This window comes from Phyllobates terribilis, unplaced genomic scaffold, assembly GCF_046119375.1.
Source record: "Phyllobates terribilis strain yellow unplaced genomic scaffold, ASM4611937v1 Scaffold_13__5_contigs__length_258822181, whole genome shotgun sequence".
NCBI lineage: Eukaryota > Metazoa > Chordata > Amphibia > Anura > Dendrobatidae > Phyllobates > Phyllobates terribilis.
Window position 1 is genome coordinate 27733922 of NW_027362773.1, and position 15993 is coordinate 27749914.

At 42.3% G+C, this 15993-nt stretch overlaps 1 protein-coding gene across 4 annotated transcripts in view; it reads right to left on the bottom strand.

The window, feature by feature from the left end:
- Positions 1 to 5735, bottom strand: part of RAB3IL1 (RAB3A interacting protein like 1) — a 47204-nt gene extending 41469 nt beyond the window's left edge. For 2 of the 4 annotated variants that reach the window (XM_073659420.1, XM_073659419.1), the window contains exons 1-2: positions 5184 to 5735; positions 3273 to 3486 (exon numbers count right to left, since the gene is read on the bottom strand). In XM_073659420.1, the coding sequence (XP_073515521.1) occupies positions 3273 to 3486; positions 5184 to 5197 (228 nt within the window). In that variant the 5' untranslated portion in view covers positions 5198 to 5735. The remainder of the gene's footprint in view (positions 1 to 3272; positions 3487 to 5183) is intronic. The other 2 variants (XM_073659422.1, XM_073659421.1) reach the window with 1 other exon arrangement.
- Between the last annotated feature and the right edge of the window lie 10258 nt (positions 5736 to 15993).

Sequence of the window (15993 nt, forward strand, 5' to 3'; positions counted from 1 at the left end):
CATATAGAAGGCTCAAAGCCCCATACAGCAAAGCTCAAAGCCCATATAGCAAAGCTCAAAGCCTATACAGCAAAGCTCAAAGCCCCATACAGCAAAGTTCAAAGCCCCATACAGCAAAGCTCAAAGCCCCATACAGCAAAGCTCAAAGCCCCATCCAGCAAAGCTCAAAGCCCCATCCAGCTAAGCTCAAAGCCCCATACAGCAAAGCTCAAAGTCCATACAGCAAAGCTCAAAGCCCCATACAGCAAAGCTCAAAGCCCCATACAGCAAAGCTCAAAGCTCCATACAGCAAAGCTCAAAGCCCATACAGCAAAGCTCAAAGCCCCATACAGCAAGGCTCAAAGCCCCATACAGCAAAGCTCAAAGCCCCATACAGCAAAGCTCAAAGCCCCATACAGCAAAGCTCAAAGACCCATACAGCAAAGCTCAAAGCCCCATACAGCAAAGCTCAAAGCCCCATATAGAAGGCTCAAAGCCCCATACAGCAAAGCTCAAAGCCCAATACAGCAAAGCTCAAAGCCCATACAGCAAAGCTCAAAGCCCCATACAGCAAAGCTCAAAGCCCCATATAGAAGGCTCAAAGCCCCATACAGCAAGGCTCAAAGCCCCATATAGAAGGCTCAAAGCCCCATACAGCAAAGCTCAAAGCCCATACAGCAAAGCTCAAAGCCCCATATAGCAAAGCTCAAAGCCCATACAGCAAAGCTCAAAGCCCATACAGCAAAGCTCAAAGCCCCATACAGCAAAGCTCAAAGCCACATACAGGAAGGCTCAAAGCCCCATATAGAAGGCTCAAAGCCCCATATAGAAGGCTCAAAGCCCCATACAGCAAAGCTCAAAGCCCCATACAGGAAGGCTCAAAGCCCCATATAGAAGGCTCAAAGCCCCATATAGAAGACTCAAAGCCCCATACAGCAAGGCTCAAAGCCCCATATAGAAGGCTCAAAGCCTCATACAGCAAAGCTCAAAGCCCATACAGCAAAGCTCAAAGCCCCATACAGCAAAGCTCAAAGCCCATACAGCAAAGCTCAAAGCCCCATACAGCAAGGCTCAAAGCCCCATACAGCAAAGCTCAAAGCCCCATACAGCAAAGCTCAAAGCCCCATACAGCAAAGCTCAAAGCCCCATCCAGCAAAGCTCAAAGCCCCATCCAGCAAAGCTCAAAGTCCATACAGCAAAGCTCAAAGCCCCATACAGCAAAGCTCAAAGCCCCATACAGCAAAGCTCAAAGCCCCATACAGCAAAGCTCAAAGCCCCATACAGCAAAGCTCAAAGCCCCATACAGCAAAGCTCAAAGCCCCATACAGCAAAGCTCAAAGTCCATACAGCAAAGCTCAAAGCCCCATACACCAAAGCTCAAAGTCCATACAGCAAAGCTCAAAGCCCCATACAGCAAGGCTCAAAGCCCCATATAGAAGGCTCAAAGCCCCATACAGCAAATCTTAAAGTCCCATACAGCAAGGCTCAAAGCCCCATACAGCAAAGCTAAAAGTCCCATATAGAAGGCTCAAAGCCCCATACAGCAAAGCTCAAAGCCCCATACAGCAAAGCTCAAAGCCCCATATAGAAGGCTCAAAGCCCATACAGCAAAGCTCAAAGCCCCATATAGAAGGCTCAAAGCCCCATACAGCAAAGCTCAAAGCCCCATATAGAAGGCTCAAAGCCGTACTGGAGATGGGATCCAATCTATGTACATTCTGCTATATGGGATATACATTACAGGTATTGTACAGGATAAGAAAACGTGGCAGCATTAAAAAACAGCATCACACTTTTTCCAGGTTGTGTGGTATCGCTGCTCAACCCAGTTACTTTCAATGGAGTTGAACGCCAAAACAACCCACATCCTGTGGAAAGGGTGGTGCTGTTTTTCTTAGAAAGCAGCCATGTTTTTTTAATCATATAAACTCCTTTAAGAACTATTCTATTTAGGGCGCAGTCATATGATTGTAGTTTCTCAAAAATGTAGAAATGTTTCAAGGCTGGATAAAGGAGTTGCGGAGTTATCTGCACATACACAGCCCTGTTATACGTCCACACCCTGTGCAGGACACATGGACTCCAATCTCATGAACACGATTATACGTTTGATCAGTTACAGTTAAGATATGTTCACACTTATAAATTTTCCAATGCAGATTTTGCTATGGATCACCACAGAATCTACACCAAAATTTGCGGCAAAATTCCCATGTGTTACATGCAGATTTTCATGTAGATCGGCTGCAGATTTGACCCTATGCTGAGCTTGGAATCAGCACTTGTAAGGGCTCTTTCAGATTAGCGAGTAAAAATCGACAGCACACTGATCAATTTAATTAAAGGGGTATTCCCATCTCCAAGATCCTACCCCAATATGTAGTAGGTGTAATAATAATAATATTACCAAATACCTCCAATTAGAAATGTAGTATAGTTCTATTGATTCGCTATGTCTCTTACCCCATATACAGGCATTGCAGTAGCTTAGGTATCCATGGTTATGACCAATGATATAGTGATAGCTAGTTACTAGTATTCGTAACCATGGATAGTTCAGCTATTGCAATGCCTGTACATGAGGTAAGCGACATGGCGAATCAGAAGAACTATACTACATTTCTAATTGGAGGTATTTGCTAATATTATTACACCTACTATATATTGGGATAGGATATTGGAGATCGGAATACCCCTTTAATAATAATTTTTATTTATATAGAGCCAACAAACTCCACAGCACTTTACAATTAAATTCAATAGGGTCGTTCAGATGACAGTTTTTTCTCATGAATCGGGTGTTTGTGTGAAAAAAATTACAGCTTGCACTATTATCTTCCATATATCGGAAGAGACTCTCCCATTGAAGTCTATGAGTGCACACAAAAAATTGGATCCCAAATGGATCATCCATTTAGCATCCAATTTTGATGTAAAATGAACTGTTGATGTATAAATACGGATGTCACACAGAAGTAAAATACAGACCCACAGATGACAATACAAATGAAAATCATCTGAGTTTTCTGGATGGATGAATTTCCATACACTCGTCTGATCCCAGCCAAAATCCGCAGCATAAATTGACATACTAGGAATTAAAAATCCTCATCAAAGGTGAATTTTTTCGTCAAACTTTTTATGCGGCATGTGAATGAGATTGGTAAAATCTTATTTATTTCACTTCTGCGGTAATATGCTCAGGATTTTATGTCCGCAAATCCATGCAAAAAATCTGCAGCGTATCAGCCTTGTGTGAACATTCCCTTAGCTACTCAAATGAAAAATGTTACCTTCTGGGCTTTCAACAGCTCATCTCTTAGAATTTCCGAGCCCTTTTCCCTGATCTCCACAGAGGAGCTGCGTAAGCGAGACAGGTCGTACGTATGGGTATCTTTTGGGAGCTCAGTGATGGGTCTAGAAGTTTCCGGTCTTGGAGAAGTCATCCAGTCCTCAGATGAGGGGGAGCAGTGGAGCTGGGTGCCCCCATCTACAACAGAAGTCTGCCTGTGGTAGAAATACACACAATGTTAGTCTCTAGAGCACAGCGGAAGACCATCTAGAACAGCGGAAGACCATCTAGAACAGCAGAAGACCATATAGAACAGCGGAAGACCATATAGAACAGCGGAAGACCATATAGAACAGCGAAAGACCATCTAGAACAGCGGAAGACCATCTAGAACAGCGGAAGACCATCTAGAACAGCAGAAGACCATATAGAACAGCGGAAGACCATATAGAACAGCGAAAGACCATCTAGAACAGCGGAAGACCATATAGAACAGCGGAAGACCATCTAGAACAGCGGAAGACCATATAGAACAGCAGAAGACCATATAGAACAGAGGAGGACCATATAGAACAGGAGAAGACCATATAGAACAGCGGAAGACCATATAGAACAGCTGAAGACCATATAGAACAGCGGAAGACCATCTAGAACAGCAGAAGACCATATAGAACAGCGGAAGACCATATAGAACAGCAGAAGACCATATATAACAGCAGAAGACCATATAGAACAGCGAAAGACCATATAGAACAGCGGAAGACCATATAGAATGGCAGAAGACCATATAGAACAGCAGAAGACCATATAGAACAGCGGAAGACCATATAGAACAGAGGAAGACCATATAGAACAGAGGAAGACCATATAGAACAGCGGACGACCATAAAGAACAGCAGAAGACCATACAGAACAGCGGAAGACCATATAGAACAGCGGAAGACCATATAGAACAGCAGAAGACCATATAGAACAGTGGAAGACCATACAGAACAGCGGAATACCATATAGAACAGCAGAAGACCATATAGAACAGCGGAAGACAATATAGAACTGCGGAAGACCATATAGAACAGCGGAAGACCATATAGAACAGCAGAAGACTATATAGAACAGCGGAAGACCATATAGAATGGCAGAAGACCATATAGAACAGCAGAAGACCATATAGAACAGCGGAAGACCATATAGAACAGCAGAAGACCATATAGAACAGAGGAAGACCATATAGAACAGCGGACGACCATAAAGAACAGCGGAAGACCATATAGAACAGCAGAAGACCATATAGAACAGCGGAAGACCATACAGAAGGAAAGAGAATGGTATTCCCTCCAGGAAGCCGCCAATGAATGAGATTTCCTGCCATTCACATAGAAAACGCTTTCTCTGTGAGCGGGAGATCCATATCCTCAATCAATGAATACCCAACACCGTCCCACCCAGCTGCACATAATACACAGATCATTCCAAGTTCTCACTCGTCTGTATCCCTCCAACTAGTACAGAAGTAGCAGAGCTGATCCTGTCATTAAACCGGATCTGCACCTGTACCCAATGACTGATGACAAACTCAGCTCAACTACATCTAGACAATATCTACTATACATAATATTATGAAGGATATAGAAGAAATAACTGTGTAAACGTGATGCAGAAGGGCAGTATCTTTGCAGCTAAGATTGCTGAGCCTTGTAGTGGCTCACCTAGGTAGTCATAAGTCGGTGATCTAAATTGAATGCGCCATATAGTAACTACTAAATCATACATGTCACAGGGCTGGAAATGTGTGATTAAACTTCCATGCACATTGTAATGCTGTGTTTGCAATCTGCATTACGCCAGCAGAGGAATCCATATTACATTATTCTATGCCGCACATCTGACCCACATCACAATAAATTCATCTTACCCCGATCTCCACATCCCACCAGTGGGCACGCTCTCCTCCAGGCTGTCTCAGGGAGGGGACATTCACAGGGGACAATGAGTCTGAAGAGAAGAGGGGAAGGTGATAGTGCAAGAAATAGAGAACAGAGGGCCAAAAGACGGTGCAGAGAAAATGGGAGGTGGCGGCGGAGATACAGATGTTGGGGTTGATGTTGCACCATAGAGTTTCAGTGCATCCCACACAAGTATGAGTGCGTCCCTCCAGCCTGTGACTTCCTCCCTCCCCCCTTCTCTGCGGCACAGAGAGGAAACACTTCCAGCTGCAGGGAGAGTGAGGACTAGGAGAAGCCAGGAGGAAGAGGAGGTTACACATCAAAGTGTCAGGAAATATAGTGAAGACAGTAAGCAGACCTTAGGAAGAGCTGCAAAAACAGCAGAAAAAACATGTATCTGTGCAATAATGCATCAGGATGCAAACAGTGTGGGTCCCTGCACAGCACCATCCCAGGGCGCTGAGCCCCATTAATCCTTTATGGACTTGGTCACATGACGTCCATCTGTTCCCCATTGCACCAGCATACACCCTACTCTCCCTGACCAGATCACGTGGCCATCATGTGAGATGTTTTGTACTAAAGTGAGTGTAAATCTTCAGTTCCTTTTATGAGAGGAAGAGACTTTCACAGACTGTAAGGAACAGCCGCTGCCTCTCAGTAATAGTGTGCATGTGTGCTTGACCCAAGCGCATTCCATAGTGAATAGGACATACTGTACTTGAGGTCATGGAAGTCGATACATATTAATAAAAAGAACCATAAAAGTATCCAAGCAAATTCCAACACTGAAATATTTTCCAGGGACACTATGCTCTGAGAACAATCATGTCCCTGAGAAGAAACGCTGCATTCTCCATACTTTTTATTGATCTTGATTATATGAGGCCAACATATTCAGCAGCACAGTACAGCAAATTTCAATCACATCAGCCAATGAGCACATTGACAAAGCTTATGTGAAACCTGGTGTGACTCCACAGAAGTAGCCTCCACCCTGGGACTGAGAAGTCACCAAACATTTCTCATGTAGAATCACCCTAGCTGGTGCTCTCCGTTTGCCTCCTCTTCTCCGATCGGCGCTCCATTCCACCTGCTTTCAAGATGTCCACGCACTGGCATGAGGAAGGCAGTGATATTACAGTAGTGTTCAAAATAATAGCACTGGGTTCAAAAACATGAGTTAAGCACGAAATCTTTATACTGTTTTTATTTCCATGCGTTGGGAACATTGCACACTGTTTTCTAATTCAAAACATGAAGAGAAATATATATAATTTTTAACTACTTTACAGAAAATATCAAAAAATGGACATTGGGCTGTTCTAAGAAATAGCAGTGTCTGCATTTGTCTTTAGAAACTCACAATATGCACTCTTTTTTGAGGATTTAGCATTCCTGTGAATCACTAACCTAATATTTGGTAGTAAACCCACTGTTTTTTAGAACTGCTTCACATCTATGTTGCATAGAGTCAACCAACTTCTGCCACCTGTCATCTGTTATTCCAGCCCAGGATACTTAGACTACGTCCCACACTTTTTTGGCATTTGTTGGTTTTGCCTCAGTAACGGCATTTTTGATGTCACCCCAAAAGTGTTCTATGGGACTAAGGTCCAGGGATTAGGCTGGCCACTCCATAACCTCAATTTTGATTCACTGGAACCAAGATTTTGCTCATTTACTGGTGTGTTTAGGGTCGTTGTCTTGATGAAACACTAATTTCAAGGGCATATCCTCTTGAGCATAAGGCAACATGACCTCTTCAAGTATTTTAATATATGCAAACTGGTCCATGATCCCTGGTATGTGGTAAATAGGTCCATAATTTCTTCCTCAGAATTGAGTGATTCCATAATTTTTTCCCTCTGTGTGGTCTGAAAAAAATTACTCTTACTGAGTACCACATTTTTAATCTTGATTTCTTTTAGTGTTTCTTAAAGCCCTAAAGTTGCCATTTGAAATGACTTTAGTTTTGTGCCATGTCTGTGATCTGCTTTTTTTCAACAACATTAAACAACTGAATGAACATCCTCTGAGCCCGGTGATTCCATAATTTTTGACAGGGGATGTAGCTCCTGTGAGGTTTGGACTATCGTGTTGCCCCTGCATCTCTGACACTGCTAGAAAAGGAGTGACCAAAGTTCACTGCATGGTCACCGCTCCACCCCTTCAATCCTAGACTTAAAGAAGGGAATCTGTTACCAGGTTTTTGCTACCTAATTTGAGAGCAGTATAACATAAGGACAAAGACCCTGATTCCAGTGATGTGTCACTTGCTGGGCTGCTTGCTGCAGTTTTGATAAAATCACTGATTTGTCAGCAGGAGATGATCACTAGAGGAGTAGTAAATCAGTGTACACAGAAAGCTGACAACCAGTGGTGTGGGAAAGGTTTACAGAGCTTAGCAAGTGGTTATCTGGGACTTTTTTTACTTATGGGGTTAAGCACTTATTGGCAGGTAGTTGATAACTACTTGCCTGTGCTGCCCTGTGACGATCTGTCCAATATCAGAGTAGTCACGGACCGCTCGTGCAGACGATGAGCCAGCTTCTTATGATGTTACGGCGACAGAGCAGCTCCTTCTCTTTCGCTCAACTCTGTTGACGGGCATAATTGCCGAAGTCATGTTGATTGACTGTGACACCCTGTCGACAGAGCAGAGCAGAAAAGATGGAACTGCTCTGTCTACTTGACATCACAGGAAGCAGGAAAATTGCTGGCAGGAGTGGTCGTGGCAAGACAGCACAGTCAGGTAGTTAGCAACTACTTGCCAATAAGTACTCAGCCCTATAGGGAAAAAAGTCCTGGATAACCATTTAAGAGAACTGGTAAATCTGCAGCTGATAAAACAGCGATTTTATCAAAACTGCAGCAAGAAGCCCAGTATGTTACACATCACTGGAATCAGGGTCTCTGTCCTTACATTATGCTTCTCTCAGATGGGGAAACAAAAAAAATGTTTACCTTTAAGTTTGCACCTTTGCTCTATCATTACCAGTATTTCTATGCTTTTGGATTCTATTTTAGTTTCTTTTCCTTGTGGTACAAGTCCCTTAGTCTGGTTACTTTATTTGTATTAAGGATGATCTATTGTTTCACATCCTACTTGCAGAAGTATATTTTGTGGCCTGTGGGTCATGCACTCACCAATACAAAAAAGGAGAAAAGCCTTTCTGGATTTTGCAAAATTTTTCCCAGACAACAGATGTGTATAGGAGTCCCACATCATTGTCAGCTACTTTCCTAGACACTTTCACTACTGGTTTTAAGGCCACTTATTGTACCAAAAGCAGCCCGGGTGTGCTGGTATTCATTAACAGTTCATTTCCTGTTGTTGTTGGGCAAGAGCTGACAGATATAGACTTATTGAGGTCAGAAAAAGGAAACAAAATCTGTGTCTAATACCTATGCAAAAATCACATTTTCTTTTTCTGTTCAACAGACCACCATGAATGATATAGTCTTTGCAGAGTTTTGCTTGGAGATTGAATTAGTCTCTCCTGACAAAACCAAACGTTTGGAAAGGGCTAATGGATGACATTTCTGATTATTTTAGACATAATGCTATTCTGAGTTTAGATCCAGGCTGGGCGTGGATGGCCCTAAGGCCTTTAGTAGATGAAATCTCATATATCTATATCCTTGCATGCCGAGAAGGAGAGATCACGAGCACAAACTGTGCTTGAGAACAAACTAAATAGCCCCGATGCTCTCAGACCACACAAAGAAGGTTATCCATTGGACATAAGTCACCTGCTACAAATGGGACAATAAATCTGATAGATCTGTTGCTCAGGTGTTAATAACTAGGCAGAAGATTAACCCCTTCACACCTGGGCCATGTTCCGTTTCTGCACTTTCGTTTTTTGCTCCCCTTCTTTCAAGAGCCATAACTTTTTTATTTTTATGGCCATGTGGGGGCTTATTTTTTGCGGGTCATGTACTTTTTATCGACACCATTCGTTTTACCATATTGTGTACTGGAAAACGGGAAAAAAATTCCAAGTGCGGTAAAACTGACCTGCCATTGTGATTCTCCAGGTCATTACGAGTTTGTAGACACCAAACATGTATAGGTTCTTTTTTATTTAAGTGGTGAAAAAAAAATCTAAAGTTTGTTAAAAAAAAAAAAAAAGCCATTTTCCAAGACCCGTAGTATCTCCATTTTTTGGGATCTGGGGCCGGGTGAGGGCTTGTCTTTTGCGCGCCAAGCTGACGTTTTTATTTATACCATTTTGGGGTAGATACAATGATTTGATCACCCCTTATTGCATTTTATTGCAATTTTGCGGCAACCAATAAAACGTAATTCTGGCATTTAGATTTTTTTCCTCGTTATGCTGTTTACCAATCCAATTCATTATTTTTATATATTGGTAGATCAGGCAGATGTAGCAGAAATGCTCATTGGCTATGAGCACCGACCGCTGGGCAGCGCTCATAGCATCCCGGCAATGACAACCACAGTGGTGTCCGGCAGACCCAGGGTTGTCATGCCAACCTATCATCGACCCACAGTCATGTGACAGCAGCATTTAACATGTTAACAGCTGCGGGTGGATCACGATTCCACCCGTGGCTGTTAGGGGCACATGACAACTGTACAGATCAGTTTTCATGTTCCCAGAAAGGTGCGGGCTCATCGCCAGAGCCCGCGCCAAAGAGAGAAACACGACATGTGCTGTACATGTACGGCACATGTTGGAAAGGTGTTAAAGGAGTTTTCCCATGAACAAAGTTAATTTTAATCAACATTTTAATTAATAGATCTTTGAATAACAATTAGTTCCTCCACAATTGGATATTTTTTTTTAAAAAATGTTCCAGGCTTCGCTTTTCTTCTCATCCTACTACATGCGCTACTGACCCCATTCTCTCACACCTACTCCAGTCTCTCTCTATCCAGTCATCACTACTCAACTAACTAAAAACTTCAATCGCTCCCTCTCTGCTGGTATCTTCCCCTCCTCCTTCAAACACTATCATTACTCCATTGTTAAAAAAAATCTTCTTTTGGCCCAGTCTCCAATCTCCCTTTCACATCTAAAGTCTTGGAGTGCCTGGTCTTCTCCCGCTTTACCCGTTACCTCTCCATTCACTCTCTTCTAGACCCATAACAGTCCGGCATCCTACAGAAACTGCACTCATCAAAGTGACCAATGACCTTTTGACAGCAAAACAGAAGGGTGACTACTCTCTGCTCATTCTTCTTGACCTCTCTGCAGCTTTGACACTGTTGACCACCACCTCCTACTCTTTATGCTCCACTCAATCGGCATAAAGGACACTGCTCTCTCCTGATTCTCCTTCTATCTTTCTGATCGCTCCTTCAGTGTATCGTTAGCTGGATCCACTTCTTCTCCTCTCCCTCTAACTATTGGGGTCCCTCATATTTCAGGCCTTGGCCCTCTTCTCTTCTCTCACTACACGACCCCAATTGGACAGACCATCAGCAAATTTGGCTTTCAGTACCATCTTTATGCTGATGACACACAACTATACACTTCATCCCCTGACCTCACCCCTGCTGTACTACAGAACCCCAGTGACTGTCTGTCTGCAGTTTCCAATATCATGTCCTCTCTTTATCTGAAACTCAACTGTTCCAAAACTGAACTTCTTCTGCTCCCTCCGTCTACTTACCTCCCTAAATCTGACATCTACCTCTCCGTGTGTGGCACCACAATAATGCCTAGTCAGCAGGTTCGCTGTCTGGGTGTTATGTTTGACCACAATCTTTCCTTTACCTCCTATATACAATCTCTTACCCGCTTTTGTCACTTGCACCTGAAGAACATCTCTAGAATCCGCCCCTTTCTCACCATGGAAACCACAAAAACCCTCACTGTCACCCTCATCCACTGCCGCCTTGACTACTGTAACTCTATATTAATTGGCCCCCCCCTCACTCGACTTTTCCCTCTCCAGTCCATCCTTAATGAAGCAGCTAGGGTCATCTATCTGGCTAATCGTTACTCGAACGCTTCTGCTCTGTGCCAGTCATTGCACTGGCTGCCCTTACATTATAGGATACAATTTAAACTGCTTGTTCTCACCCACAAAGCTCTCCACAGTGCAGCACCCCACTACATCTCCTCCCTCATTTCTGTTTATGGGCCTACCCGTTCTCTATGTTCCCCAAGCGACTTTCAACTAACATCTCAAAGACTTCTCCCGAGCTGCACCTATTCTCTGGAATGCTCTACCCCAAGAAATTAGGCCTAACCACAATTTACGCAGTTTTAGGTGCTCTCTAAAACACATCTGTTTAGGGCGGCCTATCACGTTCCCTAATCAAAGTCCTTTTATACAGTAGTGTTCAAAATAATAGCAGTCCAATATGACTAATCAGATTAATCACTGTTTTTGGTATAAATGATATTACCACATCTCAAACAGTTTACCAGTTGGTGCAGTAGATTCTAAGAAAACCACCAGACTCTGCATTCATGATCTGCAGGTTCTTGAGTTTGTGTATTTGAATAATTAATTGTATGGAGGTGTGTTCAAAATAATAGCAGTGTGGAGTTCAATTAGTGAGGTCAATCATTCTGTGAAGAAACAGGTGTGAATAAGTTGGCCCTTATTTAAGGGTGAAGCCAGCACATTCAGCACTTTGAACATATCCTGAACAAGTGCTCACTGGATTTATTAACACTAACATTAGATCATTTCACAAGAACATCAGAAAGCATCAAGAAAAAGTTAAATCAATTGAAACCCAACTCGCATTTACTTCATCTAGTGAAGATTTCACAACCATTAGAAACAAGACTCAGAACTCGCTACGCACGCAACGTCAAGAACTAGACAAGAAGAAACGTAAAAAATTCATAAGGGACACTGAGGACTAACTAAACAATAGAGTATATAGATGGTGAGACTCCTTTCAACGACGACCCTTCCGCACATTCACAGTTCCAGATTCCTCGTTTTCAGACATTGAGGATGACGGTCGAGATCACTCCAGGGGATGGGGTTTTTTTTGGTCAGTGATAGAGACAACCACGATGAGGAAATTAAGGCGCGGGGGCCAGTGCTACAGGAACCGGGTGATTCAGAATGATGAAAAGATCCCAGTACCCCCGACTCATTAGTAGTCAACATCTTGTCGATAAATATCAGTCCCACACAAATGGCCCTTCATTTTTTGTCCTTCCTATAAGTTCGACTTCTTTCAGTTAGAGATCGACTTACAGAGGTTTTACCGTAATCTGAGACTCAAAGCTTTATTTTCCACACAAGGAAGTAAAACAACAGAACCCCCATCGCCTGTAACACCCAATAACCTTCAAAGTTTGGTCTTCAGATTAAGCAGCAAATTCATGCCACCGAAAAATAGCCACCCGGCGGAAACGTTCAATTCTCTTCTTGACAGGGATATATCAGATCTGAGAAGATCTATAGAATTGAACAAATTACATTGCGTCCCCTCCCCCACCTTAGTCAAGTGGACAGACAGGCACTAAGAATGCTTATTGATAAAGATCTTATGATCAAATGCGCAGATAAGGGAGGAGCGACAGTAATAATGGATAAGAGTATGTATGTAGATGACATTATGTCACAACTATCTAACACAAAGGTCTATTGCATATTACTGGTCAATCCGAGAAAAACAATAGAAAACAAAATTAAGGGAGTAGTTGATCTTTACGCCACTACAAAGGTTATTGATAAAAAGACTGCAAAATTTTTACATAAAAAGAATCCCATCATTCCGTTTTTTTGCTTCTTGCCGAAGATTCATAAACGTTTAGAGAAACCCCCGGGCAGTCCAATAGTTGTCCCCACAGACTCCATCTTATCACCACTTGCAATACTCCTAGAAAAGGTTCTCACACCATTGACAAAACAAGGCACTTCATTTTTACTCCACACAGGCGCCTTTCCGTTTCTAATTAGGGACCTTGACATGCTACCAAAGGAAACTATCCTGATCACTTGGTATGTTTCAAGTCTTTATACATCCATTACACACGAAAAAGGTATTGCTGCAGTCTACACTCTCTTGAATAACTCAGGCAAGTCTCCTGATGTCATCAACTTTTGCATTGACGTATTAACTATTGTACTTAAGAAATTTTTTTTCTTTTTCAGGATGTTTTCTATTTACAAATTCAGGGTATGGCAATAAGGTCTAATGTGGCCCCCACCTATGCGAATTGCTATATGGTTGCCTTTGAGGAACAGTTAATTTACCCTCATCCCCTCTTTAGAACACATTCCAAACTATGGCGTCATTACATAGACATTTTTTGCATTTGGGGGGGCCCGTTGGACTCCTTGGTTTCCTTTGACAGTTATATCAACGGGATTTGGCCTGAACTCAAATTTGTGGTACACTATAATGACAGTGAAATCAACTTCCTTGACATTACCGTCAAGAAAGATGAGAGAGGTATTCTCTCTTCGGATTTATTTGTCAAAGCCACAGATCATAACAATCTTCTGCATTTCCCAAGCTGTCACCCACTTGCTACTAAAAAAGCGATACCTACCTCCCAATTCGAGAGAGTCAAGAGAATTGCCTCAAATGAGAGAACCCAGAACCAACGATTAGAAGAAATGTCCCAGAAATTCTCAGTAAGAGGGTATTGAGATAGGATTTTATAACAAGGTAGGAACCGCCAATCTAGACAAAGGGCACATGCAACCCAAAGGGTAGCTTTCGTGAATACATATTCAAAAAGCATACAAAATTCAAAAAGCAATCCGGAAGAACTGGTCTATTCTATCAAGACGCTACCCTCAAACGGCTGAGTTTCAGAATCCCTTATTACCATGTTTCTGCCAACCCCAAGATCTTAAAAATAAACTCACCAGGGCAGACATTGGATAATAGAAAAAATTACCCACACAGGCTTTTCTTAGCACACCTAAGAATGGCACATTCACATGTTTAAATCATATTCAGTGCAACAATGTCCTCAAAGGGAATTCATCTAGCATCCACATACAGGTAAGGGGATTAGGATAAAGGGATTCTTGACCTGCGAGTCCACACCTGTTGTGTATGCCATCAAATGTCCCTGTGGTTTACTTTGTGACATGCCGAAGTAGTGCTTTTGCTTTTAAAGAATTCAGCAACTATTAGAAGTAACATAAGCACATGAGACAGGAAGTGTTGTGCTCCAGAAGCATCCAGCAACTAGAGGGGTTAATACAGTCACAGGAGAAGGAGTGTTTTAGCCAAGCCCCAGGGGGATTGTGGGGAACTTGTTTACTGTCTGGCTGGAGCGGAAGAGAAAGGTGGTGTGTGTGTTCTGTATCTCACAGAAGCCCCCCTGCAAGTGAAAACAATTCAAGTCAGGAGTGAAGCTAAACACAGGTCAGGTAGAGTTCCTGAACTAGCAGTGCAGAGTATTGTCAGGCAGAAAGATAAGGACTGGAAGAAATGGTGTCACAGGGATCATCTCCCTCAGCAAACCCACCCCCCCTCCTTCATCTCACTATGCTGTAAAGAATGCTGTGTTCATTAATGAGCCTTTGCATTAGAACTGTGCTGTCCTGTACTACCGGGAAGACTGTGAACTGCTGTGCTGCTAAGGAAACTGTACTGTTTGTCACTGGAGTCTGTTGCTCATAAGACTTGACTTGCACTGGCTGTGCTGCTTCTTATTAAATGCTACTGTTCTATCGTTTATGAGGACTCTTGTCAAGTGTGTCTAGTCAGCAAGTGATACAACCTACGTATCTGTGCCTGAGGGTCAATACCCCTGTGTGCCTGAGAGAAGCTGTAGCACATGGTCTATGGTCACCCTGAATAACGGTTCCCCCAGGATTCCAAAGAATTCATGTGACCTGTCTCGCCCCTATCTGCATTTAGTGGCGTGCGTGCAACACCTTTATGTAGGTGAGACCACCCAAGAGGTAAGGTACAGAATCTCCCAGCATAAGTCCACCATCAGGTGTGAGAGGCTAGCCCTGACCCTTCCCGATCACTTTTAAAAAAAATGGGACATAATATTGCGCGACTGAAATACGAGGTGATAGAACAAATTCCTGTCAATAGAAGTGGTGGATACAGAATAACACAACTGAAAAGTAGAGAGGCCTTCTGGATACACCATTTACAAACCCTGGAACCAAGGGGTCTAAATAGAGAGTTTAATTTAACTATCTTTTAAAATATTTTTCAAAAATACCAATCCTGTTACTAATATATTTTTCCTTTTGACATAGACTTTGAAGGACTTTGAAGAAGTCCCACCAACCACTACAAGGCCTCCATGTATTCACCCGTTCTACAGTATATCACATTGCCTCAAAAAATCATTCACCCCCGAAGTATATCTATTCTCTGCAACCTACAAGTAAGTACTCATTTCATTTTTCCTGTTTCGATTTTATTTTAATTCTCCATTTTATTTTTTTTGTTGATTTTTATTTTTTATTTCTTTTTATTCACGTTTTCTTTATTTTTTTATTTTATTTTTCCTTATTTTTTATTTTTGTATTTTCTTTTCTCTTATTTTTTCCTTTTTTCTTTATTTTTTTTTTCCTTTATTTTTTTTCCTTATTTTTTCTTTTTTATTTTTTTTTCTTTCTTGTTGTCCAACATGCTCCTCTGTTATTTATCATGCAACACACCATTCCATAAATGACATCCCAGTATATCTATTAGCAAGCAGACAGAACCGCAGACAGTTCATCAGACGACCACAAACTCTGCATTCAAGCCACAGTACACTGAAGACAGTGAAACATGGTGTGCAAGCATCATGATATGGGCCCGTTTCTCTTACTATGGTGCCGGACCTATTTACCACATAC